Source organism: Eublepharis macularius, chromosome 4 (assembly GCF_028583425.1).
Source record: "Eublepharis macularius isolate TG4126 chromosome 4, MPM_Emac_v1.0, whole genome shotgun sequence".
In the NCBI taxonomy this organism is placed as follows: domain Eukaryota; kingdom Metazoa; phylum Chordata; class Lepidosauria; order Squamata; family Eublepharidae; genus Eublepharis; species Eublepharis macularius.
In genome coordinates this window covers 175080795-175107116 of record NC_072793.1, presented here as the reverse complement: position 1 = coordinate 175107116, position 26322 = coordinate 175080795, and the positions used below count along the sequence as shown (strand labels likewise).

At 49.3% G+C, this 26322-nt stretch overlaps 1 protein-coding gene across 1 annotated transcript; it reads left to right on the top strand.

The window, feature by feature from the left end:
- Positions 1–711: 711 nt before the first annotated feature.
- LOC129327891 (vomeronasal type-2 receptor 26-like) lies at positions 712–26295 on the top strand. The gene is made up of 2 exons (XM_054976638.1): positions 712–883; positions 25385–26295. The coding sequence occupies exons 1-2, from the start codon at positions 712–714 to the stop codon at positions 26293–26295; spliced, it is 1083 nt and encodes a 360-aa protein (XP_054832613.1).
- The last annotated feature ends 27 nt before the right edge of the window (positions 26296–26322 follow it).

The following is a 26322-nucleotide window of genomic DNA, read 5'->3' as shown; positions in this document are numbered from 1 at the left end:
TCACTGTCTCTTTGAGGTCCTTATTTTGTGTTTTGGAGAATATTCTGCAGCTGTGTGAGGAGAAAGACCAAACAGTAATTTAATTTTCTTCAGCCTGCTGAGGTTCCTTTGAACTATTTTAGATGATAATACCTTAGGTTTTAAGCATTTCGATAAAACAATATCTTACAGCCATTTTTTTAAATCACAAAGGACCTGTTTGACTGGAGCAGGAGGGAAATGATGCTTCTTGGGGAGTGGAGCCAGGAAACTGTGGGGAAACATGCCATGGGGAAGTCTAGTTGCTGCTGTTCTTTATTTGCAGCCACACCAGCAATGGGGAAACCACAAAATCACAATGTAATTTTGAAGAAGACAGTCCAAGAGCATCAAGGCTCTCTCTGGTGAATGTTTATGCTTTTTCACGGTCCTTTGAAACATTGATTGGATTTGAGTTAGGTATTGCAAAGTGTGGCACTCCCCTTTCCAGCACTGGAGGGAGCATCTCTCATTGAATGCTTGGCAAATACCAGAGAGTTGTTCACTTTGTACAAAGCTCTTCCTCTTAGCACAGACAAGGATATGCAACAAGTACGGTTTTAAGGGATAAAACCCAGGCATTTTTATTTCCAGGGCAAGAAGCAGGCTTCTGATGTGATGCTTACAATGAATAGAAAATGAAAAAGTGTTTTTCTTTTTGGTAGACAATCACACACGAAATACACAGCTATCATGTCCTTCCTGATTGCCATTCAGGAGATCAATCGGAATCCCAGGATCTTGCCCAACATCTCTCTGGGCTACGACATCTACGACAACTATTTCGATGCAAGGCTGACTTACGATGGCATGTTGGACCTGCTCTTCCTGGGGAAGGAGAATATTCCAAACTACCACTGTGGAGGTCCGAAGAACCTGTTGGCAGTTCTTGAAGGGTCTGAGTCCTGAATCCCCATTCAGATCTCCAGTCTACTGGGCGTCTACAAAATCCCACTGGTATGAAGTGGGTGTTGGGGGGGGTGTATCTTGGTTTTATTTGGGAAAAACCTACGACCCTTTCATCGGCAAGCTCTCCGCTTGATCACATAGAACCAGTTCAAGCGCAGACACGGGATGGAGAGCTATGTGATTGAGTGGAGTGCAAATGAACAGGGAGGAAAACATGTGAGTCTGTTCACTTGCCATTCAAGTGCAATTCGTCACTTCTAACTTGTCTCTCAGTAAAGTTTCTGCAACGTTCTAGTGCTTTCGCAATCTCTAAATTCTGGGCTTCTGCTGTAATGATTCAAGGCATGAAATTATGACTCTGGAAGCGGACTGTAGTCTTTCACAGAGGGGAGAGAGATTTTGCTTCCTCTTCTTTGTAGAAATGTTCCTTTGTCTCTTTGTGACCCGTTGTCCATCAGATCTGATAGGTTTTCGAAAGAATAGAAAATCCATTCATCACTGGAGAATAAAAAATGAAAGCCGGTCACCCCATTCAGAGCAATAATTGGGTGATCCCTCATGAAGGAAGGATACACAATTCCTGGCCTATCAAACTCTTTGGCTCTCTGTGGCTAAGAGACAATGCTAAGTCCTTCACTTCCAACAATTTGGCACAGCTCTGGTAGCATAGTTCATGTCACCTGACCCCAAAGTCTTCTACCTTTTTAAGGTAGATGTAATTTTGTGCATATTACGGCCCTGATGGAAACAGATGAATAGGATTGGAGGGATGAATGGAGGGAGGCAGGAGGAGGACAGGGGACTTGGTTGGTTGATCTTTAAGGACAGGTCCCATATATTCCCCCAGTGGGCAAAGGCTGAACCAGGCAGGAACATGCTGATACAGGAAGATGACTTTTACTCTCAAAGCAAAGGTCTATCAAGGTCTGTCTTAATTCTCTACTAGGCAGCAGTTTGGCACTTTCCGTCTTTCCCAACACATCTTTTAAGTTAATTATATATCCATTTTTACCCAGCCTTTTCTCCAACGGAGACACAGAAAATCTTACATCATTCTCCTCTCTTCCACTTTATCCTCACAACAACCCTTTGAGGTAGCTTAGGCTGTGAGGATGTGACTGGCTCAAGATCACTCTGCAAGCTTTTGTGGCAAAGTGGGGATTTGAACCTGGCTCCTCCAGATTCTAGTCCAATACTTTAACCACTACTCCACACCAGCTCTTAATAATAGAATAGAAAAAGTAGGGGGCCTTCCTGACCTCCTTAGACAAGCCATTCCACCAGGTGGGGGCCACAACAGAGCATGTGTCTCTACAGGAACCTGTCAATCTTATCCATTTGCAGGATAGTACCTTCAGTCTGAAAGGACTATAGAGTAGACTTGCGCATTTGAGTCTATCATACTTTGGTCACATCAAGAGAAGACAAGACTCTCTGGAAAAGTCAATAATGCTAGGAAAAGTGGAAGGGAGTAGGTAAAGAAGAGAACCTAAAACAAGATGGCTTGACTCAATAAAAGAGCCACGTCCTCCAGTTTGCAAGATCTGAGCAGGTCTGTTAATGATAGGATGCTTTGGAGGTCTTTCATTCAAAAAGTCACCATAGGTTGGAGGTGACATGACAGCACATAACACAAATACAGTTACAATTATGGAGTAATTCATTCTTACACTAATTAATATGACAACAAAACAATTCTGTATCTAAATAGCTTGTAATGGGGAAAATATTATTTTGGGGGGGGTTTGTATGAGCAACTTTTATCTCTCTCTGACTTGACCAGTCTCCTCTCTCTGCTGCGTTTTCCTAATAAGGGCATAAAACCATGATCCTTAGAGGGAGGGAGAGAAACTAACTTTACACCTATGGGTGAGACTGTTAAATCCTGAAGCATACACAGTGGAATTTTGAATCAGATAAGAGTTGGGTGCCTGTTTGTAAAAAATCCTCAGACTAAGAGAAAGAGAGAGAGAGTGAGAGACAGAGGGAGAATGAGCTCATTTGCAAATTTTCTTGTATCAAGGTACAGTGTAATTTTTTATAATATATGGTTCCTTTCTTAGCTTTCTCCTTCAGTAGTTTGTTTTGCCCTGGGTTTGTTGTCTTTTTCTGAAGTATTTTGCCACATTGCCTTTTTCCCTTCTTCAATATTTGCCTTGACATCTATCTTGGTGACACTTGTAGCTTGGCCCTGAGTGTGCCTGAATGTGTACTGGGCATTTTTGATTTTTAATAGTGTTCCCCCCAGACATTGAAGCTGCTGAATTCATCTGTCTTGGTCTGTGTTGGATGTCTGGGTGTCCCAAGTGTAACCTAACAACAAGACTTTAATTTTATTTATTTAATCACACTCAATCCAGCAATAAAATTACATAAATTTCATATACACATTACAGTCCCTCCAGATTCAAGCTGGGTGAAGGGGAAATGGGCATGGTTACTGCTCCCTGCCTGATCTCGGCCATGTGAAGGAGTGGTGAACTTTGCTGCCTGCTCCACACCTGATACAGGGCAGGTAAAGGGGGGGCATTGCCACCTGCTCTGCTCCTGATCGCAGATGGGTGAAGGGGAAACAGGCATTGCCTTCTGCTCTACGCCCAATTACAGATGGGTGAAGGGGGGCAGGTATGGCTGCCTGCTCAGTGCGTTATTCTGGTAGGTTGAAGGGAATGAGTATTGCCACCTGCTCTGCTCCTTATCTCGGCTGGGTGAAGAGAAGAAGGGCATTACCTCCTGGTCTACACCTGATGCTAGCCAGGTGAAGGTGGGGGGTGGGCATTGCCACCTGCTCCACTCATAACCCCCACTGGTTATGGCAGGGGGCAGGCATTGCCACCTACTCTGCTCCTGATCCCAGTTGGCAGAAGTGGGAGTGGGCATTGCCATCTGCTCCACTCCTAATACCAGCTGTGTTAAGGCAGGCAGTGGGCACTGCCATCTGCTCCACCCCTAATACCAACTGTGTTAAGGCGGGGAGTGGATATTGCAACCTGCTCCGCTCCTAATACCAGCTTTGTTAATGCAGGGGGGTGAGCATTGCCACCTGCTCCACTCCTAATACCAGCTGGCTTAAGGCGGTGGTGGGCATGACCACAAGCTCAGTGACTTATTCCAGTAGATTGAAGGGGGTGGGCATTACCACCTGCTCTGCTCCTTATCCTGGATGGGAAAGGAAGAAGGGTATTGCCTCCTGCTCTGCGCCTGATCCTAGCCAGGTGAAAACATGGGGCGGGCATTGCCACTTGCTCCACTCCAGATCCCAACTGGGTGATGGTCGGGGCAAGCACTGCCACCTGCTCTGCTCCTGATCCCAGCAATGTATAGGAGGCAGGCATCGCCATCTGCTCTGCTCCTTATCCCATCTGGGTGAAGGGGGCGGGCATTTCCACATCCTCTACTACTAATACCATCTGGGTTATGGTGGAGTGTGGGCATTGCCACCTGCTCCGCTACTACTGCCAGCTGTGTTAAGGCGAGGGGTGGGCATTGCCACCTACTCTGCTCCTAATAACAGATGGGTGAAGGGGATGTGGGTATTGCCACTTGCTCTGCTCCTGTCGCAGGCTTCAGCTTCTGTGTCATTCTCTGGGTGGTATGAAGTACTCACATTGATTCAGGTGATCCCACAGCCCCTGAGGAAGTCAGGATGACGAGGTCTGCCGTCTAGCGGGTTGCAGCTAGGGCTGTTTCATGTTGGATCATTTGTGCAACATCTTATGAGGCACCTGAAAGAGAACAGATAAAGGAACATGAGAAGAATTTAAATACTGTCATAAATAGACATATACTTACCGCACAGTACATACCTGGAGTGTTTGTTTGTTATTGAAAAGACTTTCATGAGACATTGAGTCTGTGTAGAAACTTTCAGATTTGTAGACTTTTGAATGTATTATGTTTAAAAATCATTAAGACTGTATGAATATACTTTCTGTATGAATGTTTGATATATTCATGATCATTTTGGTTTGATCACATACTATTACAATATATAGAAATACTTGCTAGTTTCCCAGGTGGGTTTCCAATTCTTTTGCTTGTCTGAACCGGAATCTGCCTTGTTGTTTGCTACTGCTCCTGATTGTGGCAGGTTGAAGGGGGATGGGCATTGCTGCCTGCTTGGCGCCTGATCCCAGCCAGGTGAAGAGGGGCGGGCATTGGCATCTCCAGCTCCTAATACATGCTGCATTATGGTGGGGGGGCATTGCCACCTAATCCACTCCTAAAACCAGCTGGGTTAAGATGGGGGTGGGCATTCTTATCTGGTCCTCTCTGATTATCAGCTGGGTTAAGGTGGGTGGTGGGAATTGCCGGGGTGGGCATTGCCACTTGCTCTGCTTCTAATACCAGTTGAGTAAGGTGGGGAGCACACATTGCAACCTTCTCTATTCCTGATCCCAGAAGGCTGAAGAGGGGCTGCTGTTGCTGCCTGCTCTGCTCCTAATACTAGCTGTGTTAAGGCGGTGGGTGGCCATTACCACTTGCTCCGCTCCTAATACCACCTGAGTGAAAGCAGAGGGTGGGCATTGCCACCTTCTCCGCCTCTGATTCCAGATGGCTGAAGGGGGGTGGACATTGCCACCAGTCCCGCTCCGCTCCTGATCCCAGCTGGCTGAGTGGGGGTGGGCATTGATACCTGCTCTGATCCTAATACCAGCTGGGTTAAGGTGGTAGGTGGGCATTTCCACCTGCTCTGTTCCTAATACTAGCTGGTTGAAGGTGGGAGGGTGGACATTGCCACCTGCTCTGCTCCTGGTCCCAGATGGCTGAAGGGGACATTGCCCCGCTCCTAATTCCAGCTGGGTAAGGCAGGGGCGGGCATTGCCTCCTGCTCCGCTTCTGATCCCAACTGGCTGAAGGGGAATGAACATTGCCACCTGCTCTGCTCCTAATGCCAGCTGGGTGAAGATGGGGGCAGGCATTACTACCTGCTTCGTTCTTAATTACAGCTGGGATAAGGCAATAGATGGGCATTGCCTCCTGCTCCATTCTTAATACCAGGTAGGTTAAGGCAGGGGTGAGCATTGCCACCTGCTCTGCTCCTAATGTTAGCTGGGTTAAGGTGGGGGTAGGTATTGCCACCAGTTCAGCTCCTAATACTAGCTGGGTGAAGACAGGGGGCGGGCATTGCCACCTGCTCTGCTCCTAATACCAGCTGGGTGAAGGCATTGGACAGGCATTGCCACCTGCTCTGCTCTTAATACCAGCTGGGTTAAGATGGAGAGTAAGTAGTGCCACCTGTTCCCCTCCTAATACCAGCAGAGTGAAAGCAGAGAGCTGGTATTGCCACCTGTTCCCCTCCCAATCCTGGCTTGGCCTTCCTGCCACGGCACGTTTTCTGGAGGGACATGGTGCCTTGTCTGGGCTTCCCTCTGTGGCAGCACCCTCTGGTGGTGCACCAGGGTATAAAGTGAGTTGTCTGAAACAACCTTACTCAATTCTATAGTAGGATTATTATTCCACTCCCCCAATAACACACCAAATCCTCCTTGCATTATTTGGCTTTCCTTCCATAACAAGGACTGGGATTTTACTCCAATCTCTTCCTTTCCTTCCAAGGTCAGTCATGGGCTCATTTCCCACGTTCTTCATGATCCAGCTGAGTTTCCTTTTCTCTACCAGAAGTTTACAAAACAGGAACAACAGTACTTGGCAATTGTTAAACTTCTCCAGCATTTCCAATGGTCGTGGATTGGTCTTGTTGCACCAGATAATGATAATGGAGAACAATTCATAAAAACCTTCCCCACTTTGGCCAGAAAGGGTGGGGTTTGCATTGCTTTCTCACTGCGCTTTGAACTAACAACTGTTGAAGCAGTTCTAGCAAATAAATTTCTGTCATCTGCTGCCTTTCGCTTGTGGAGAAAAGTCCATGTATTTGTTTATTTTGGGGAGCCAACATTTTTTTCAATTATACCACAATATATGCATAGAGCAGCTGAACAATGGATCAAGCCCCCCGTGGGGAAAGTCTGGATCACGGCAGCTTTGTGGGACCTCTTCATCTACATGTATTATATAGTTTCATCTATTAATCCAATGCATAGATTTTTTTCTTTCTCCATGCAGAGAAACAAAAGGATAAATACAGACATTAGAATGGTCCTTGATAGCATTAAGGCTGGCAAAAAATTATTTTATTGTTTCCATTCAAAGCCTCTGTTGTCTGTGAAAGGCCAAGTAAGATGCAGAGAGAGAGAAATTCTGGAGCCCCTTTCCCAGGATATGATGGAAACTTTCCTGTCTCTAGACATACACAGCTCTTTCAATACTATCCTGGCTATAGCTTATGCCTTACATGCCACATACTCATCAGGATCCAAGCACTCATTATCGAGGGGCAAGATGGACCTCCAGAGGATACATCCATGGCAGGTATTCCTTTCCCTTCAGAACTAGCTTAATGAATAAAAATGTGGTTTCAAGTAGACATGGGCACGAACAGGAAAAAAAAACCTGAACAGGCTGTTCCTTGTTCATTCCTGACGACGAACACAAACAGACGAACGGAAACAAACACGTCCTGTTAACTAACGTGTTTGATGTCCGGAGTTCGTCGGCGCCAGAGTGGACCCCCTTAGCACTTAGAGAGCCCTTATTCACAGGAAATGTGCAGCAGGCTCTTCTCCAGCCATCACCCAAGTTTGGTCAAGATTGCATATGAATTTCGGAGTTATACATTCCCAAATTTGATGCCCCCAGGAAACTCCCATTCAACACAAACGGAGCCACCCTCCTCAGTTCACTTTGGCCCCGTGGGGTGGCTCTGAAGGTGGGACGCCTCCACTTTCAGGGGTGGGGGTCTGGCCACTCACCGGCGGCACCCCCATGTGCTCGCCCACCAGGCCCCCAGGTTGGAGGCAGACAAAGTATCCGCTTCTGCAGCAAGGTGGTTGATGACTGTGGTTGCTGGGCCTGGCAGGCTTGGGGAGGTGGTGGTGGGCTGCCTCCCCTCAGGGGGTGGGGGGTCTGGCCGCTCACCAGCAGCACCCCCCATATGCCCTCCCACCAGGCCTCCAGGTCGGAGGCAGAGAGATATCTGCTTACGCAGCAAGGTGGGTGAGGACTGCGGGAACACGAAGTGGTCAGGGTGGGAAAGGGGGAACAAAGGGTTCCAGGCGCGGCGATGAGCCGCACCTAGAATATTCTGTGACAGGGCCTGGAAGACCCCAATCTGTCAGCAGATGCTGGCATCAACCACCTCCCTGCCATCATGGAAAGGAGGGGACAGGGTGGTACAAGTGGTTGGGAATGGACTCATGGCAGTACATAGGAGGGGGAGGTATGGACCGGTAACTGGAAAGCTCCCAAGCGAGAGGTAGTTGGGAGGGGTCAGAGTGGTCCCAGAGAGGAAGAGGAAGGAATAGGGCAGCAGAAGCAGCTGCCATTGCCCACCTTCCTGCCTTTGCAGAAAGGATGGGAGTCGCGGGACACATTCCCACCTGGCTCAAAGGGGTCCAGTCAGTCCCGTTGACAGGGGAGCCACCATGCTGTGCAACCATGCTGTATCTCTATACCATACAATCGGCTGTGTAATCGCAGCCAAGCTGTCCCTCGTGACCAAGGAGGCAGCAGTAACATGATAGTCCCTCGTGAAGCAGCAGCTGACATGACCTGCCATCCTGCCTTCTTGGAAAGGATGGACAGGACAGGAGAGGTTGTTCGTAAGGGTCAGAGTGGTTCCACAGAGGGAGAGGTAGAAAGAGGGAGCAGCAGCCCCAAGAAAAGAGGGGGGCCAGAGCAGTTCCACACCACTCTGAGACACCTCACCTGTGCAGGCAGTACGAGCACTACTCAATGCAGTTTGGGCGGCACCGCCAAACACCAACCACCATCCTGCCTTCGCGGAAAGGAGGGGATGGACCAGACAGGAGAGGTTGCTTAGATGGGTCAGAGTGGTTCCAGAGAGGGAGAGAAAGAAACTGGGCAGCAGCAGCAGCTGACGTCGGCCACTTTCCTGCCTTTGCGGAAAGGACATGAGTTGAGGGACCCATTCCCTCCTGCTCAGAGGGCACAGCATTTGCAACGGATAGGGCCACCGTGTGGCTCAACTACATGTGCAACAGCTCCTGAGCTATTGCGCAAGGGCCCAAAGGAGGCTGCTGCCAGCAACACCCACTTTCCTGCCTTCACAGAAAGGAGGTGTCATGATGATCTGGCTGGGCCTGGAAGGCCTAGCAAGGCCTCAGAAGCCTGTTAGCAGTGGGAGTGGGCCTGACTAAACCTGACCCAAATGTGCCAGCGCTCATTTGAGATACCCCCAGGACTCGACGGGCGAGGGTGCGCAGCAACGGCATGGAGAATCACGGGTCAAGATGCTTTTGTAGCCTGCGGAAGCCCACTCACTCCACGATGGATATGGGTGAGCCATGTAGGTCAATTGCCTCTGCCAAGACGTGAAGGTCAGCCTCCTGAGCCTTCAAGCTTGCCGTTCTAAGCAGCGCTGTCCCAGAACCTGAGGGGACAACCTCCATGAGCGCGGCCTGCCTGGGTGCTCCACTCACACCAGCGTCACTCTCAGGGCAAGGATTCTTGCTTGGGGTGGATTCCAGTGACCTTCCCACTGATCCCCACTCAGAAGAGCTGGTCACTCCCTTTCTCCCCCCAACGGATGTTTTGCTGGGCGAGGACGGAGACCACAGGCTCGGGTAGTGCATCTTCAGGTGCCAAGTCAGGGCCATCGACGACAGGTGCTTCAGGTTTTTGCCCCTGTGCATGAGGACATCACAGGCATGGCACAGCACCACACGGGGGTCATTAGGAAGGGCCTGAAAGTGCCTCCATATGGAGGCATTGAAACGTGGACCACTAACTGTCCCAGGGAAAGGAGGACAAATGGTTACAGGCTGCGCTGCGGAGCTGGTCACAGACGACGGAGTGAGTGGTGGACTGCAGGTGGGGACACCTCTGAGAGTTTGGGATGGGGACAGGAGGGATGTTTCATAAAACACAAGCCATTCCTGCAGGGATCCATCACCCACCCCCTCCTCAAAATGTTGAGAGAGATGGTCTCCCCCCAGCGGAAAGACCTCTTTGGCCTCCTCCACAGCCCCCACAGGTGAATCTGGGGGAGCAGGAGTACTCTCTGCTGCCCCCAAGCCACACCCAGTATTGCTTTCCACAAGTAAACCAGGAGGACTGCCTTTGCACTTCACTCCATGACCGTGGCAGCCACCACAACAGGAAGACTCATTGTGCCACCAAACTAGAATTAAGGAGAACAGAAAAGGAGAGAACACTGTGAGCCCTCAGCCAAGGTGCCCACTGAGCTTGGCCCCAGGGCCTGGCAGCAGCCCGGGAACCAGACGGAGGGGCTAGAGCCCTAGCCCAGCACTCCCAGATACCTGACAAGTTCAGGTACTATTAATAGAGACCCCAGCCAAAATGCCCACTGAGCTTGGCCCCAGGGCCTGGCAGCAGCCCTGGAACTGGAGGTTGAGGCTAGAGACCTATCCCAGCACACCCACAAGCCTGACCACCAGATCAGGCACTGATATTGATACTAATCATAATCAGTGTGAACCCTCAGTCGAGGTGCCCACAGAGCTTGGCCTCAGAGCCTGGCAGCAGCCCTGGAACCAGAAGGCTGGGGCTAGAGCCCTAGCCCAGCACACCCAGAAGCCTGACCAGATCAGGCATTGATACCAATAATAGTAATAGTCAGGGTGAGCCCTCAGCAAAGGTGTCCACTGAGCTTGGCCCCAGGGCCTGGCAGCAGCCCTGGAACCAGAGGGCTGGGGCTAGAGCCCTAGCCCAGCACTCCCAGAAGCCTGATCAAATCAGGCACTGATAGTAATGTGAGCCCTCAGCCGAGGTGCCCTCTGAGCTTGGCCCCAGGGCCTGGCAGCAGCCCTGGAACCGGAGACTGAGGCTAGAGCCCTAGCCCAGCACACCCACAAGCCTGACCACCAGATCAGGCACTGATACTAATAATAATAATAGTCAGGGTGAGCCCTCAGCCGAGATGCCCACTGAGCTTGGCCCCAGGGCCTGGCAGCAGCCCTGGAGCCAGAGGGGATAGCTCCATATCCCACCCACCACACACAGAAAAAAAACCCAGTTCCAATGCACTCTCCCTCTCTCTCTCCAAAAAGGCTATCAACAGCTCTGTCCCACTCCACTGCTTGGTGAAAGTGAAAGCCAGAACTGGAAGCGCAGTGCCCTTTTATAAGCAGAGGTCTCATGGAGAAATGCAGGAGGTCTGTGGTTGGCAGTCAGAAGTGCCTAACAGGGTTTGCTGGGATGAGATTGGAGTTCCCATGGCCACAGAACACTTCCTCCTTCCTCCCTCCCCCCTGGTGTCTGCTCCCACATTACCAATTGTAACCAATTTTGCAGCTCCACGCTTGGAAGGGAGACCTGCCCATCAAGCTAAGTTGGGCTTTGATTGGGGTGTCCAGGGTGACAGAGGGAGTGCAGACAGAGTTCAGGCAGTCCCCCACTCCGTTGCTGAGGCAAATGATTAAAGACGCCTGAGTGTCTAGCTTGCCGAACGGCAGCCAAGCGCAATGAACAAGGCTTGCGATGACCCCCTGTTCGGCTGGAATGGCGCCTCACGAACGGCCCGTTCGCGAGCAGCCGAGCAGCCTGTTAGTTGTTTTTTTCCGTTCGTAATGCTGTTCATGCCCATGTCTAGTTTCAAGTCACAGCCAACTCAAGAATACCCCTTTCTTGGGACGTTCAAGGCAAGAGATGAGCAGAGGTGATTTGCCCTTAGCTTCCCATGCATACTATAGTCTTCCTCGGTGGGCTCCCATGGAAGTATTCGAACCTGTTTAGCTTCCAAGCTATGATGAGATTGGGCTATACCATACCATTCTACCCACAAAAACTGTTTTTGAGGTATGCAGATTTTCAATATTCATCAGGTGTTTTGAATGTGTTAGAACATAACTTGATGTTACAAACTGCAGGAATATGCCGTGGGGGATTGCAGCTGTATGGTAGCTGAGAGTTCCTGGTGGAAATTCGGCAGTAAATGCAGAGCAGGGTCCAATTCCAATTAGAACTCTGGCATGGGAAAAGGGGGAAATCTGGTCTTCTCCCCGTGCAGTTTTGAGTGGTTGAGACAGCCTGAGGACCTCCGGTGGGAACATTATTTTCTCTGTGTGGAGCCAGGACACACAAGCATTCGGTGCATGTACTGGCACCCAAAGGATCGAGTTGCCCACCTTGACCCAAGTTGCTTCAGCTAGAAAAACAGCACAGGGGAGAAGCCAGAAATTCCCCCTTCTTCTGTGTTGCAGTCCCAACCCAAATCTGGTCCTCTTGTTCACTTACATATGCACTACCACAAGGGACTACAAGTGGGCACAATATAACCACAGGTCCCCGTGGCGAAATGGGCTAGTTTGAGACATCTAGGTAGGCTTTGACAGCTGGGATTACTAAGTGCCTGTGTTCAACAGGAGATCCCCCACTCCTGCGCTCACATTTCCATGGCTGCCGATGTCATGGCAGGAGAAAAAGGGGGGATGGCCTCTGACCTGGAAGTTTTGAGCTACATGGTCTGTTTCGGGCAGGTGGTGTCCCTTCTGTGTCAGATGTGACCTGCCCCAACCTATCCCCTTAAATTTCTTTATGGTTGCAGGCACAGGCAAGGCAGCCTTAATGGGAGCTCTATTTTCAGTCTGAATCCAATGCACTATTAACAAAAAGAGAAACTTGTATGCGGATCTATGTCGTTCTCAATGGCTCTATCTGTTGAGGCATTTGGAGGCAGAAGCAGGTATCAAGAGATGTGCCTTGGGCAGATTTAAATCATTCCTCAGGGAACAACCTCACTTGGTTGCTATTCGGGACTACCTAACTTCAGAGTGAGAACTCTCTGCAAGGTTTCTACAAGGCACAATCTTGTCCTCCATGCTATTCAACCTCTAGGCAAAGCCTTTAAAAGGTAAAGGTAAAGGTAGTCCCCTGTGCAAGCACCAAGTCATTATTGACTCATGGGGGGATGTCACATCATGACATTTTCTTAGCAGACTTTTTGTTATGGGGTTGTTTGCCATTGCCTTCCCCAGACATCTACACTTTACCCCCAGGAAGCTAGATGCTCATTTTACTGACCTCAGAAGGATCAAAGGCTGAGAGCGGAACTACAAGTGGCAAAAGGCACAGGTTGGACACTTGTCAGCTTCCCTCCAGTTTTGATGGGAAATGTAGGCAGCTTGGCGGAATGTTGGACAAGTGACAGTTGAAAAGTCCATTGGACAGCAGTCAGAGAGCGAAGCTGCGAGACCAGGATGCCTACATTTCCCATCAAAACTTGAGGAAAGCTGACAAGTGTCCAACCTGTGCCTTTTGTCAATTGTAATTCCGCTCTGAGTCAACCTTTTGCCGGCCACTTGAACCCGGCCTCCACCAGGATCGAACTCAGGTCATGAGCAGAGCTTGGACTTCTGTACTGCTGCTTACCACATTGTGCCGCGGGGCTCCTGCAAACCCTTTAGAAGAACTCATCAATATGCAGATCAGCCTCCGTTCTATATCTTGCTGTCCAAATGCCCTCATGATGCAGTCGAGGTCCTGAATTGCTGCCTGACAGTTGTGGTCAAACGGCTGAAAGCAAACAAAATGAAACAGAACTCAGACAAGAGAGAAGTGATGCTGGTTGGGAAGTGAAGAGCTTGAAGGACATTTTGCTGACCACTCCCAATGAAGTTCAGTTGACCCATGCACGCTTCATTAAAAGCCACGGGGTTATACTAGGTCCAGCACAGCTACCAGAGAAGCAAGTACATGTCGCTGCAGAAAGGCCTCCTCCCGACTCAGACTAGCCTAGAAGATGGCCCCTTACCTCAGAATGTCCAATCTGTCCTTCTGAATTCATGCAACATAAAAATCTAGACTACTGTAATGCTCTCTACAGAGGTCTTCCCTCAAAGTCAATTGGGAGATTCCAGGAGTTGCAGATAACTGCAGCTCGGTTATTTTTAGGAGCTAGGCAGAGTATGCATATTCCATTCTGCAGTCACTCGGTTGGCTACCCATCAGCTATCAGGCTCAATGGAAAGTTTTAGCTATCACCTACAAAACCCTTCATGACTTTGGCCCGTGTATCTGTAGGACAACCTCTCTTCCTGTGCTGCACCATCGCAGCATCACTCCTCTGACCAAGGCCCTTTGCAGATTCCAACCTGTAAATATCCTAAATCAACAGCTGGCCATTCTCTGTGGTGACCCTCATCTTATGAAATCAGGAAAGCTCTCTGCTTACCACAAACTACACAATGCTGAATTATTTAGGAAGGACTTTTTACTCAGGTTGTGCTATACTGTAGGAAATGGCTCAGAGTGATGCTTTGGTAAATGGGGAGGAACTTTAAGCTATATTACTGAGTACTGTCCCTTGCTTTAAGTATGCTCCTTCTGGATAGTTTCTGTGTTTATTAACATATCCCACTTATTTGCTTATGCTTTCTTTCAGCATTGTTTCAGGTCTATGTCGGATCTCTGTTTTTAAATTTCTGCACATTTTGTATTTGCATGCCCTATGGTACTCATTGAATGTCCCAGCTGCTGATCATATTGACTTACTCTGTGTAATCCACCTTGTGTCTCAATGAGAAAGGAGGACAATAAATGAGAGAGAGAGAGAGTGCAATGCTAGCCAGAAATTGTAGTCAATTTCCCCTTCCTACAGAGCTGGCAAAGATTGCTGGTCAGAGGGTTTGTTAATTTCCTCTTCTCTTCTCCAAAGGCTCTGTCAATTTCACCTACCATTCCAGGAGGTGAAAAGGAAATTAACAAACCCTCTGAGGAGTGGTTTTCACTGGCTCTGTAGAGAGAGAAACTGAATTAAACTAAGCTTCCCAGCTAAAATTACATTCTCATGTAAGATGTCTCATGTAGAGAAACTCAGAGAGAGAAAGATGGATGGGTTGGTGGGTGCATCCATGGATCAATGAATGGATCGATGGATGGATCGATGGATCGGCAAAACATTCAGTACTAATGTGAATCCAGGAGATTTGGCACAGGTCACATCAACCTATCAATGCACTCTGATCATCTTTTGCCACCTCGGGGACCCTATTATGGTGGAAAATATGGCTTTTAAGTGTTTTAAATAAATAAATACATATTTCAAAGATTAGAGATCCAAATAACCAGGGTTGAGGTACGTACTGGTCTCCTGCTTTCTAAGTGCCTGACTTTTCACTTCCATTCCAGCTCCAAACTTCCCTAAGGAACAGCCATCTTTTCAACACTTCCATGGGTGAAGCATATTGGGATGAAAATGGGGATGTCGCAGTGGATTTTGATCTCATGACATGGATGAGATTCCCCAATAAGTCTGTTGTTGGAGTGAAAGTGGGGAGTGTAGAGAGACAGGCAACCCCAGACCTCAAGTTCACCATCAGCCAGGATGCCTTTCTGTTCCCCAAGAGTTTAAACCAGGTGAAGAAATCTGTTGTTTTCCTTTTATTCTATTTATCATTTGTTAAGATTTAATAATTAGCTGGATGCTACATGTGAAAACAAAAATGGATGGATTAATTTATTTTATGCAACATCTCTCTTTACAAATAGGAAACAAATCAACTCCTGATTCTTACTCCTTCAATTTACAAACTTAAACAACACAGAATGTGATTGGAGTAATAACAAGTGATAGCGGAATTGCAGATTTTAACTTTAAACTATTGTTTAGGACATAGTAGGCCTGGGAGGCTGGTTTTAAGTTCTTGGGTAACTCTCCAAACATGCATTTTTGTCACTGTTCTGGTTAACCTACACTTTTCAGCCTTGAGAAGAATAACTTACTAATCCGTGCCTTTATGCCCAGAATAAATCATAGAACAAGTGAAACAAAATGGAACAATTATTGTGTGTTAGTATCATGCTTTCAGAGCAAACAAAGATCATTTGATAAAATCACATAAGGCTCACATTAGTGTGTCTGCATAAGACAGCCACGCCCCAAAGGCCCCAAATCTCTTGTAATAATGGGGCAACCAGACCGGTGCTAGAGCACCCCTCCAGCATCAGTGCATCAACGGTCCCTTTTTATGCATTCAGGTAGATTTTATAGATCCCTTTCCTCCCACTTCTCGTGACCATAAGTACTGCCTCATGGTCCTTTGATCCCTTCAGTAAATGGGTTGAAGCTTTTTGTTGCTGAAACAACACAGCTGCCATAACAGCCCATCTCCTTTTTAAAAAATGTTTGAAGTAGGTGAAGCAAATATGGGCCCCTATTTTATTACTGAAATCACTGAGGAACTTGGCGAGTCCTCAATATTCGGCAATGCTTCGGCAGTTATAGCCATCATAAGTCATCTGGCCACATTGAATGCACAAACGGCACCCTTAAAGAGGCTCGGTGCAAAATGGTCCGTTCCTCTGGGAAGGACAGGGATGACAAACTACCCATCATCCTCAATGGCCCTCCGTGGCATCAAAATGCTGCTTCCTGAGGCTTTCTGGCTTATGGTAGCCTTCCCTCAGACCTTGAAGCCATTGCAGTTAGTGATGACTGGGTCTGCACTCTCATCACCGACGTCAGTCAGTCTGAGCGTAGCAACAATGAGGAGTTTTCAGATGAAGAACTACCTGCAGCTAGCTCTCAATCAGTAATTCATCAACCAGTTGAAGCTGACCCAGAGCCAGGAGGAGAACAACAAGAAATCAGGAATCACAGTCAACAGCTGAGGCACAGTGGGGAGCTCTGAAGCAGACAACAAGTCAAAGGCCACTCCCAGCCCTCCCATCTCCCCCACACCCTTACAGACCGGATGCTGTCAGAGACGCATAGAGGAGTAGGAGCGGAGGAGGAGAGCTACACTCATGAGCCAGCATCAGCTGTTGACTACTGAAATAGCTGAGTAGTTTCAGGATGACTGCCAAATTATTGGCTGGTTGTTTAGCTCATTAAAGCTGATCTATAAGGGGAAACAGCCCTTCCCTCAGCCCTTGAAGCCATCGCAATTAATGATGAGTGGGTCCGCTCTCTTGTTGCTGGTGTCATGAATCAGAACAATGCACCTAACACAAAACTACCTGAACAGAACAAACTGTATGTGAAGGATATTAATGATACTAAATAGCCAATCAGATATATGGAACTACTAAATTATAATGTATTCAAATACAATGAAAATGGAAAGTCACAAAAACCAATCAAAGACGTGTCCAAAGCATATATTCATACAAATAAAGCTGTACCAAAAAGCCAAGAAGTCAAAAGTGGAGTCTAATCCAGCAGAAGCAAGTCCAGGAATAAACAGCACAATAAGAGAAAATCTCAGTCGATGTAAGTCAACACAAATAGGTCTTCCAGTTTCTTCAACAGGTGTGAGGAGCATTGCAGGAAGCAAATGTCCCAAAGACGTGTCTGTACCGCCCAACAACCAGGGCCAGCAATGTTGCCTGTTGTTTCATTCGTTCTAGCTTCTGTTTGTTGATTTTGCTCTTTGACTGATAATTCTCAGGATAATTCATTGGTGAGATGTGTGCCCTCCCCTGAGGAGGTTTCTGGTCAAGTCTTTGATTGGTTTTTGCGACTTTCCATTTTCATTGTATTTAATGTATACATTATAATTTAGTAGTTTCATATATCTGATTGGCTATTTACTATTATTAATTTCCTTCACATACAGTTTGTTCTGTTCAGGTAGTTTGATGTCATGAGTCAGTCTGAGCCCAGCAACGACTAGGAGTCTCCAGACAAAGAGCTACCTGCAATTAGCTCTCAGCCAGTAATTAATCAACCAGTTGCAGCTGACCCAGAGCCAGGAGAAGAACAATCAGGCTACCAACTGACAAGGTATCACAGTCAACAGCTGAGGCAGGACCAACGCAGGGTAGCTCTGAAGTAGGCAACAAGGCAGAGGCCCCACCCAGCTCCCCCACACCCTTGCAGCACCGATGCTGTCAGAGATGCTGTCAGAGAGGGGCAGGAAAGGAGGAGGAGTGCTAGACTCATGAGCTGGCATCAGCTGTCGACTGCGGAAATAGATGAGTAGTTTCAGGATGACTGCCAAGTAATTGGCTGGTTGTTTAGCTCATCAAGGCTGAGCTATAAGGTCAGCCTGGAGAAGCAACAGTTTGTGGATGCAACAACTATGCTTGATGACTGCTCCACTGGCCTCGCTGGTACCTGACTTCTGGAGCCTTGATCTCTGAACTGGACCTGAGTGGCTTTGTTGGAACCCCAGACTGTGGACTGGACTTGGCATATCTGCTTTCTGGAAACCCTGACTTTTGGACTGGACTCTGACTTCTCTCTGCAACTTTGCCATGACTGACTCCTGAGCACCTGCCCTAGGTTCCTGGGATTACTATGCCAGTATAGGTGAGGTTTCCTTGATTTGCAAGAGAGTTGCCCTCCAGCTAGGTGCAGCCAAGCAATCTGTTGATAAAAGGCTAGGATGGGTCAGGAACTCCTGCCAATGGGGAAAAGGTCAGTTAGTAATGTACAGGACATTCTCTGAAAAGGAACACATCCTTAAAGCCAAATGGCTCAGTCTGGTCAGCATCACTAGGAGAGTAAGTCTTGCTATTTATTAGGTCCAGCTCCCTAAGAAGGGGGTGTTGTGGCTAAAATACTTTCACTGCTCCCAATTTAAAGAGTGGAAGCAGTGGCTGCCAGACCTGGAGACTCCAGATACTCCAGCTGAAGTAGCTCCTCCAGCCCAGGTGGTGCCAGATCAACCACTCCAGGTATCCTCCATTGTAGCCCAGCAGGGGTCTTTAAGCCACGCACCTGCCCCACTGCTAATGGATCTGGTGGACATTTTTATGGCCCATTTAACCATACCAGGGATCACCCCCTTGCCTGCACCTCTCCTGCCTTCTGAAACAAGGGAGGAGATGGAAATGCCACACCCCATTTTTGTTTTATTTCAGAAGACAGCCGAGTTGTTTTTTATATCTCTCCTCAAATTCCGTTCAGTAAGCACTTTTCCTAGAATAGGCATAATGATTTCCTTGCAGATGCTCATTTGCCTCAAGGTCACAGCCACAAAGATGGGTAAGTATGCCGACCTTGCCCCTTTTGGTAACGGGCATTTCCCTCTTCTCCACCCTTTCTGCTCAACCAACTACCCCAGATTCTGCAATCCCCGTCCTTTATTGATACTACAAAGTAAAAAAGACTCCAGGAGACAACACAATTTTCAGAATGATGAGTTATTCTGCCAATGCCCTCAGCTCGGCAATGTACAATAATCTATTTAAATTTCACGGCTGGAGTCCATCTCTAAAATGCTCATCTACCTACAAAGCCAAGAGAACCCACAAGGCTTCCAGAGAGAAGGAGACTTTTTATTACAACCCGGGGGACACCTCCACACCAGCAATTCCAGTTTATTGTAAGCAGCTGCCCAGAAAGGCAACTGACATCACTAACTGGGACCCATCAGTAGCCTCCTTTGGACAGGCTACCATGCAGTTCCACAGGAATGAATAGCCCAGTGATGAATTCCATCGCTAGCTAGCTAGATCCAAAGTTCTCACGAGCAGGGGGCTACTAGCCAAGCCACCTCACTTGGTTCTGAAGGCTTGCCCCGCCTCCAGGTAAGGACAACCCACTTTTTCAAAGGGTCCTCTCTTTTTCCTTTTACCCCAACAATTATCCATGCCTGCAATCCACTTTTTGGATAACTTTTTGCATGGCTCACCCCAATCCGCCTTTTTGTTTGTGAAAACATTTTCCTTTTAGCTGTCTTTCATCCTTTTTCTCTTATGCTTTTGTTTCACACCGAATGATGTGCATAGCCAGAATGGTTTGCAATAGCATGAGCCCCCAAATTCCCCACAGTCTGTGGCGGTGTCAACATTTCGGCTTTTTCTGATGAGCTCTGTCGCTGCTGCCCTTTTCACGTTAGGAGAAGGAGCAGTTCAGCTACCTGTACCATTTCTCCGAAGGCTCCTTTTCCACCCAACCTCACACCCAGGGGCGGAGCAAGGGTTTACCTCGCTCATGGCTGGCCGGCCGGGCGCCCCCACGCACGCATGCACGAGCGCGCGCGCGCGCGCGCGTGCGCGCGCGCGCGCGTGCGCGCACTGGCCTGCGTGATGACGTCACGCGTGACGTTATCAGGGGAGTGCATGCACCGCCGCTGGCCTGATTGCTGTGGCGGTCGGCCTCCGAGCTCTCCCGCTCAGTTGCCTGTGCCGCCGCAGATGCTGGCGGCGGCAGCAGCGCGGGGTGGGAGGGATAGGAGGCTGGTGCTTTGTGGCGCGCACTCCTGCCCGCCGAGCCTCCTCCAGTGCTCCCTCCGGCACCCCACGCCTGTGGCCACCGCCTACCTGGCCTCAATAGGCCCGCCGCCCCTGCTCACACCCCAGCTATGGGCATTTCACTGTTAAACCTGTCGGCTCCCTTGAAGTGCAGGCACCCAGGCATGGACCCTCCAGCCTATTCAAAGACACTCTCTTCTTGGAGAAGCTCCCTGCACAAAGAGATTGTTCCTGCTTTTGAGAAACCCTGCTTGCCAGTGCCTACTTGTCCACAGCCTAAAAATCAGCACCTCTCTTCAACTCCCCGGACAGTGTTTTGCACTTTATTAGAAAATCCATAAATATTATATTTACTAGAAACAAAGCCCGTTGTGGGGGGAAAATATAACGGGCTCTAGAAAGGGGAGAGCGGGCAGGCAGGCATTCCTTCCTCCTCCTTCACTGATCCTGGCCAGTGAAGGAAGGGGGTGGACATTGCCACCTGCTCCACACCTGATCTCAGCAACATGAAGGGGTGATGGGCTTTGCTACCTGCTGCATGCGTGATACCGGTTGGGTAAAGGGGGGCAGGCATTGCCACCTGCTCCACTCCTGATCCCAGCCAGGTGAAGGGAAAATGGGCATTGCCTTCTGCTGTACGCCTGATTATGGCTGGGTGAAGGGGGCAGGCATTGCTGTCTGCTCCAAGCCTGATCCTAGCTGTGTGAAGGAGAGTGGGCATTGCCACCTATTCCCTGCTGGGTGAAGGGAGGAGCAGGCATTACTTCCTGCTCCTCGTCTGATCCCGACAGGTGAAGGCAGGCAGTGGGCTTTGCTATGTATAAGGGGGCCAGGCATTGCTGCCTGCTCCAAGCCTGATCCTAGCTCGGTGAAGGGGGTTTGAGCATTGCCACCTTCTCTGCTCCTGATTCTGGCAGGTTGAAGGGGGTGCCTCCTTGGCACCTGATTCCTACAGGGTGAAGATGTGGTGGGCATTGCCACCTGCTCAGTGCCTTATTCTAGTAGGTTGAAGGGAACAGGCATTGCCACCTTCTCCACTTCTTATCCCAATAATAAAGAGGCAATTACGGGTATAGATAGCAAAAAAAGACAAAGTCCCCATAATACAAATTAACACAAAAATAACAATTGACAAATAAAACATACAGCAGTAAACGCTAATTTAAATCGCCCCTGAGTTCGGGCAATAAACATATGAATACACAAATTAGCAAACAGAACGAAATGTATTGGAGCTAGAACATCCTAGCTCAGTCATACAAACATATGTACACTAATTACAATTTGCAACATAAGTTACCGGACCGACCAGGATCAGTTCCACCCATAGGGAAATCACTCTGAGGCATTTTTCCACGTGTAGCACCACAAGAGTTGTCTACATAATTGAATGCAGCTGCCCCCGTATTTATATAGGCAGTACTAGCTGCGCAATCAAGATCCACATTCAAGGATTAGGACTAGATCTCTTGAGGCACCTCTCACTCAGCACTTTATGGAGTCCTATGGGGGCTTTCAGGGAAAAGAAAGGGGAAATAGTGGGAGAAGGGAAAATGAGATGCCTGCCCAAGTCCTTGCAGTGTAATCCTTAGCAGAGCGACACCCTTCTAGGCCCACAGACTTTATGTTTTCATACTTACCTGAGATGCCTGGCATCTGCGACCTCACAGATGTCTGTCAATCACAGATGCACGTCCTAAGGCAATAAATCCTTCATTAGCCTCCTCATCCCCTCCAGAACTATCCATTCCTCTCATTTATGACTTCTAGCCTCTCATCCTTTCTTTATCGACTTTCGTGTCATCAAGAAGCAGTGGAAATCAGTCTCCTACTCTTGCAGTTCTGTATCCAAATCATGGACCTCAAAACAAGGCAGGACTGGCAGTCCTGTTCAGGCTTTTCTGAACATGGCACTGTTGCAAAATCTTAATCTGTGGTTTCTCAACTGCTTTTCTTTGCCTTTCTGGTTAGCCGCTGCCCCGTTCCAGATGTACTGAGAGCTGCCAGCCTGGATATGCCAAGAAGGCTCAGGAAGGGAAGCCATTTTGCTGCTATGACTGTGATCCATGCCCAGAAGGGACAATCTCCACACAGGAAGGTGGGTGATGCTGAAGAAATTTTATAGTGGGGGGGGGAGCCAAAAGGCAAGATGTGACCCATCTTTTCTACCCTTTGCTCTTCCACCTTGCGTTTTAGTAAAATGTGAACCTCTGCTAGGCCCAAGGTGGTGTTACCCAAATAGGCTATACACATGTAGGCTCCATAACAAGCAACAACATCCCCTTGCTGGCCTGAAACAAACATGGAAGTAAATAGGCAGTCTCCTAATTAGTTGGGGGAATTACCTTAAAGGAGAAAAGCGAGAGGGGGTAACTGGGATTCTCCAGCTATATCTACGGGGATTATTCCCTTAAGATATCTCTCCAAAATAACTTGGCAATATTCAACCAGAAAAGATTTTGTTTATTAAAAGATAAATAAAAAGGCAAACATACAGAAAACCACACAGCACACATACAAGGCTAACTAAGAAAGTTAGAGAGGAATGAGTCAGAAAGCAGTTTGGGGGGAGAGTCGCAAAGATAGAGGTCCACAGAGTCAGTAGCAAAACGACCAGTGTCACACAGAGAAGGAAAAACCCAAACAGATTTGGGGGACCCACACATTTACTGGTGGCTAGGGAGCCCAGGCTTAGGGCAAAGTACTCCCTGGGGCGAGCTGATGTATTTGTTCCCCAAAATAATACCTTGATGACTTTTCTGGAGGGGGGATAATAAGTAGACATGGGCACAAATCAGGAGCGGAGCAGACAGCAATGGCTGCACCCCTTTCACCTAGCTGGAATCAGGAGCAGAGCAGGTAGTAAAGCCTCCACCCACCTTCACCTGTCAAAATCATGCATGGAGCTGGAGGCAATGCCCACCCCCCTTCACCCAGCTGGGATCAAGCTCAGAGCAAGCGGCCCCCCTTCACCCAGTTGTAGTCAGGTGCAGAACAGGAGGCAATGCCCCCCCCCTTTACCTGGCATGTTTCAGGCATGGAGCAGGTAGCAATGCTCACCACCCTTTCACATGGCCCAGATCAGGTAGATTAGACATGAAGAAGATGACAATACCCACCCCCTTCTTTCACCAGCTGGAATCAGTGACAGAGGAGAAGCAAATGCATGCATGCCCACTCTTCCCTTTCTAGAGCCCATTATATTTTTTCCCATAATGGGCTTTGTTGCTAGTTAAAAATATTATAGTCCTTCAAGAAGGACTTTCGGTAAGGAGGAAAGTCTCTTCCCCAGTTTTTAGAAAGTAGAGGAGGTTCTGTTGTCATGTTTGTTGATAAGAAGGAACTTGGTTCCCAGCCTCCAATTCCCTCAGCATGGTCTTGGATCCAGACCTCTTCCACCAGAGCATAAAAAGAGCTGTTCTGATTTAGACCAAAGGTCAGTAGAGTTCCTCACTATCTCACACTGGGTAGCCAGAGAGCCCAGAGCAAATGGTATTCAGACATACAATGTTTCTTAGAGTATTGCATTGTATGATAAAATATATATTTAGTGAATAATAGAACACCATTTATTGTAGACTAGAAACAAAGCCCATTGTAGCAAAAAATACAACGGGCTCTAGAAAGGGCAGGGGGGTCTGGCTGGCCATTGCCCCCTCCCCAGCACCCGGATCTGGGGCAGGGGAAGGAGGGCAGGGTGGCTTGCCCACCTCCGGACCCCCTGCCCTCACCCCCATTATAGCTTGGAGGGAGGTGAGCGAGGTATGCCCAGTGCTGTGCCCCCCTTTGCCCCTGCGTGGCTCCCTCACCTCCCCACTGGGACTTGTAGGGTTGCCAGCTCCAGACTGGGACATTTCTGGAGATGGGGGGGTGGAGCCTGGAGAGGGTGGGCTTTGAGAGGGGAGGGACCTCAGGTGGAAATAATGCCCATTGAGTCTATCTTCCAAGGCAGCCATTTTCTCCAGAGGAACTGGCTCTGTCACCTGGAGATGAGTTGTAATTCTGGGAGATCTCCAGCCACCACTTGGGAGACTCTAGGCTTTGCGGGGGTGGGGGGGAGGCAGGCAAGCCTCCCCGCCCTTCATGATCCTGGCTATGTGGGGAGTGCAGGAGAGCAAGGCATGCCCACTGCCACATGCCCCTAGGGTTGCCAGTGTCCAGGTGGTAGCTGGAAATCTCCCAGAATTACAGCTGATCTCCAGGCCATAGAAATCAATTCTGGAGAAAAATAGCCCTTTCAGAGGGTGGACTCAATCAGAAGCTGCTGAGGCCCCTCCTCTCCCCCTGCCCCAGCCTCTCCAGAATCTCCCCCCCCCCCCACACACACACACAATCGCAGCTTTGGGGGAGGGAAGCAGACACGCCAGGCTTGTCCACCTCTGTGCCCCACCACCCCCTCCAGAATCATGGCTTGGGGGGGAGAGGAGGACAGCGATTGGGGCGCTGCCGGCAGAGAGCATGAGGGGTGTGGCTCCAGGCTCCTAAGCCTGGCAGTGACCCCGAACTCAGGAGCTGCGGGCGGGAGGCGCAGGGGGGGGGAGCGGTTCGAGGCTGAGCCACCCTGATCGGAGCACTGCGGGTGGGAGGTGCACAGGGGCCAGCGGTTCAAGGCTCCTCCACCCAGCAGCCACCCCGATCGCGGCGCTGTGGGTGGGAGTCGCAGGGGGCCAGCGGTTCGAGGGTCCTCTGCCCAGGAAGTGCGAGGGGGGAGGTTCGAGGCTCCTTCACCGGGCAGCCACCCTGAGCAGGGCACGATTCCAGCAGAGAGGTGAAGGGAAGCGGCTGCCTCTCCTGCAGCCGGCTTGCAGGTGGGCGGGCTTGTCCTGTCTGCGCCCCCCCCCCCCGGGCCAATCCCAGCTACGAGGAGAAGGGAAGCAGCCACCTGTCCTGCAGCCGGCTCCCTGCTTGACAGGTGGACGGGTTTGTCCCGCCCCCCCCCCCCGATCCTGGCTGGGAAGCAGCCGCCTTTCCTACAGCCGGCTGCTGGCTTGCAGGTGGGCGTAATTGTCCCCCCCCCTCCCTCCGCCAATCCTGGCTGCGAGAGAAAGGGAAGCCTCTCCTGCAGCCTGGCTATTTGAATTGGGGCAAGCCGTTTGAGAGGCTGCCCCCTTCTTTGCTCCAGCCTATCAAAGCGAGGAAGGGAAGGAAGGCGGGCAGTCCTTCCTTCAGGCACCCACATTGCGCATGCTCCACCTATCCGTGTGAGTCGTCAAAACCCACTAAGAGAATTATGTTATAGGATGTAAAGCAAGTATTCCTTCTGTCTTTCCAGATGCAGAGAATTGTGACAAATGCCCAGACAACCAGCATCCAAACAAGGACCAAACTCGATGTGTCCCAAAGGCCATAACCTTCCTCTCCTATGAAGAACCTTTGGGGATCAGCCTAGCTGTTTTCCCTCTCTTCTTGTCCCTAATCACTAGTTCTGTTTTAGGACTCTTCATTAAATTCCTGGACACCCCTGTAGTCAAAGCCAACAACAGAGATCTCACTTACATTCTCCTTGTTTCCCTCCTGCTTTCCTTTCTGTCCTGCTTTTTATTCATCGGCCAGCCAAGGAAGGTGACCTGCCTCCTCCGACAAACTGCCTTCAGCATCATCTTCTCGGTTGCGGTCTCTTCTGTGCTGGCCAAAACAATCACTGTGGTGGTGGCCTTCATGGCCACCAAGCCTGGGAACAGGATGAGGAAATGGCTGGGGAAGAGTCTGGCCAACTCCATTGTCATTTCTTGTTCTGCTGTCCAAATTGTCCTCTGTGCCCTCTGGCTGGGAATCTCCCCTCCCTTCCCAGACTCTGACATGCACTCTCAGCCAGGCCAGATCACATTGCAATGCAACGAAGGGTCTCTCGCCATGTTTTATGGTGCCCTGGGATATATGGGCCTCCTGGCTGCTGTCTCTTTCATGGTGGCTTTTCTGGCCAGGAAGCTGCCCGGGGCCTTCAATGAAGCCAAGCTGATCACCTTCAGCATGCTGGTGTTTTGCAGTGTCTGGGTGTCCTTCGTGCCCACCTACCTGAGCACGAAGGGGAAATACATGGTGGCCGTGCAGATCTTCTCCATCTTGGCCTCCAGTGCTGGCTTGGTGGGCTGCATTTTCTTTCCCAAATGCTACATTATCATCATGAGGCCTAACCTTAATACCAAGGAGCATTTAATGAGAAAAGTGAACCAATTCCATTGAATGTAAAGTGATGAGGAGATTCCTTGA

Coding starts and splice junctions, on each gene's coding strand:
- LOC129327891 (XM_054976638.1), top strand. CDS start 712: ATGTCCTTCCTGATTGCCATTCAGGAGATCAATCGGAATCCCAGGATC. Junction 884..25,384: donor TCCAAACTACCACTGTGGAG/GTCCGAAGAACC, acceptor CTGTCTTTCCAG/ATGCAGAGAATTGTGACAAA.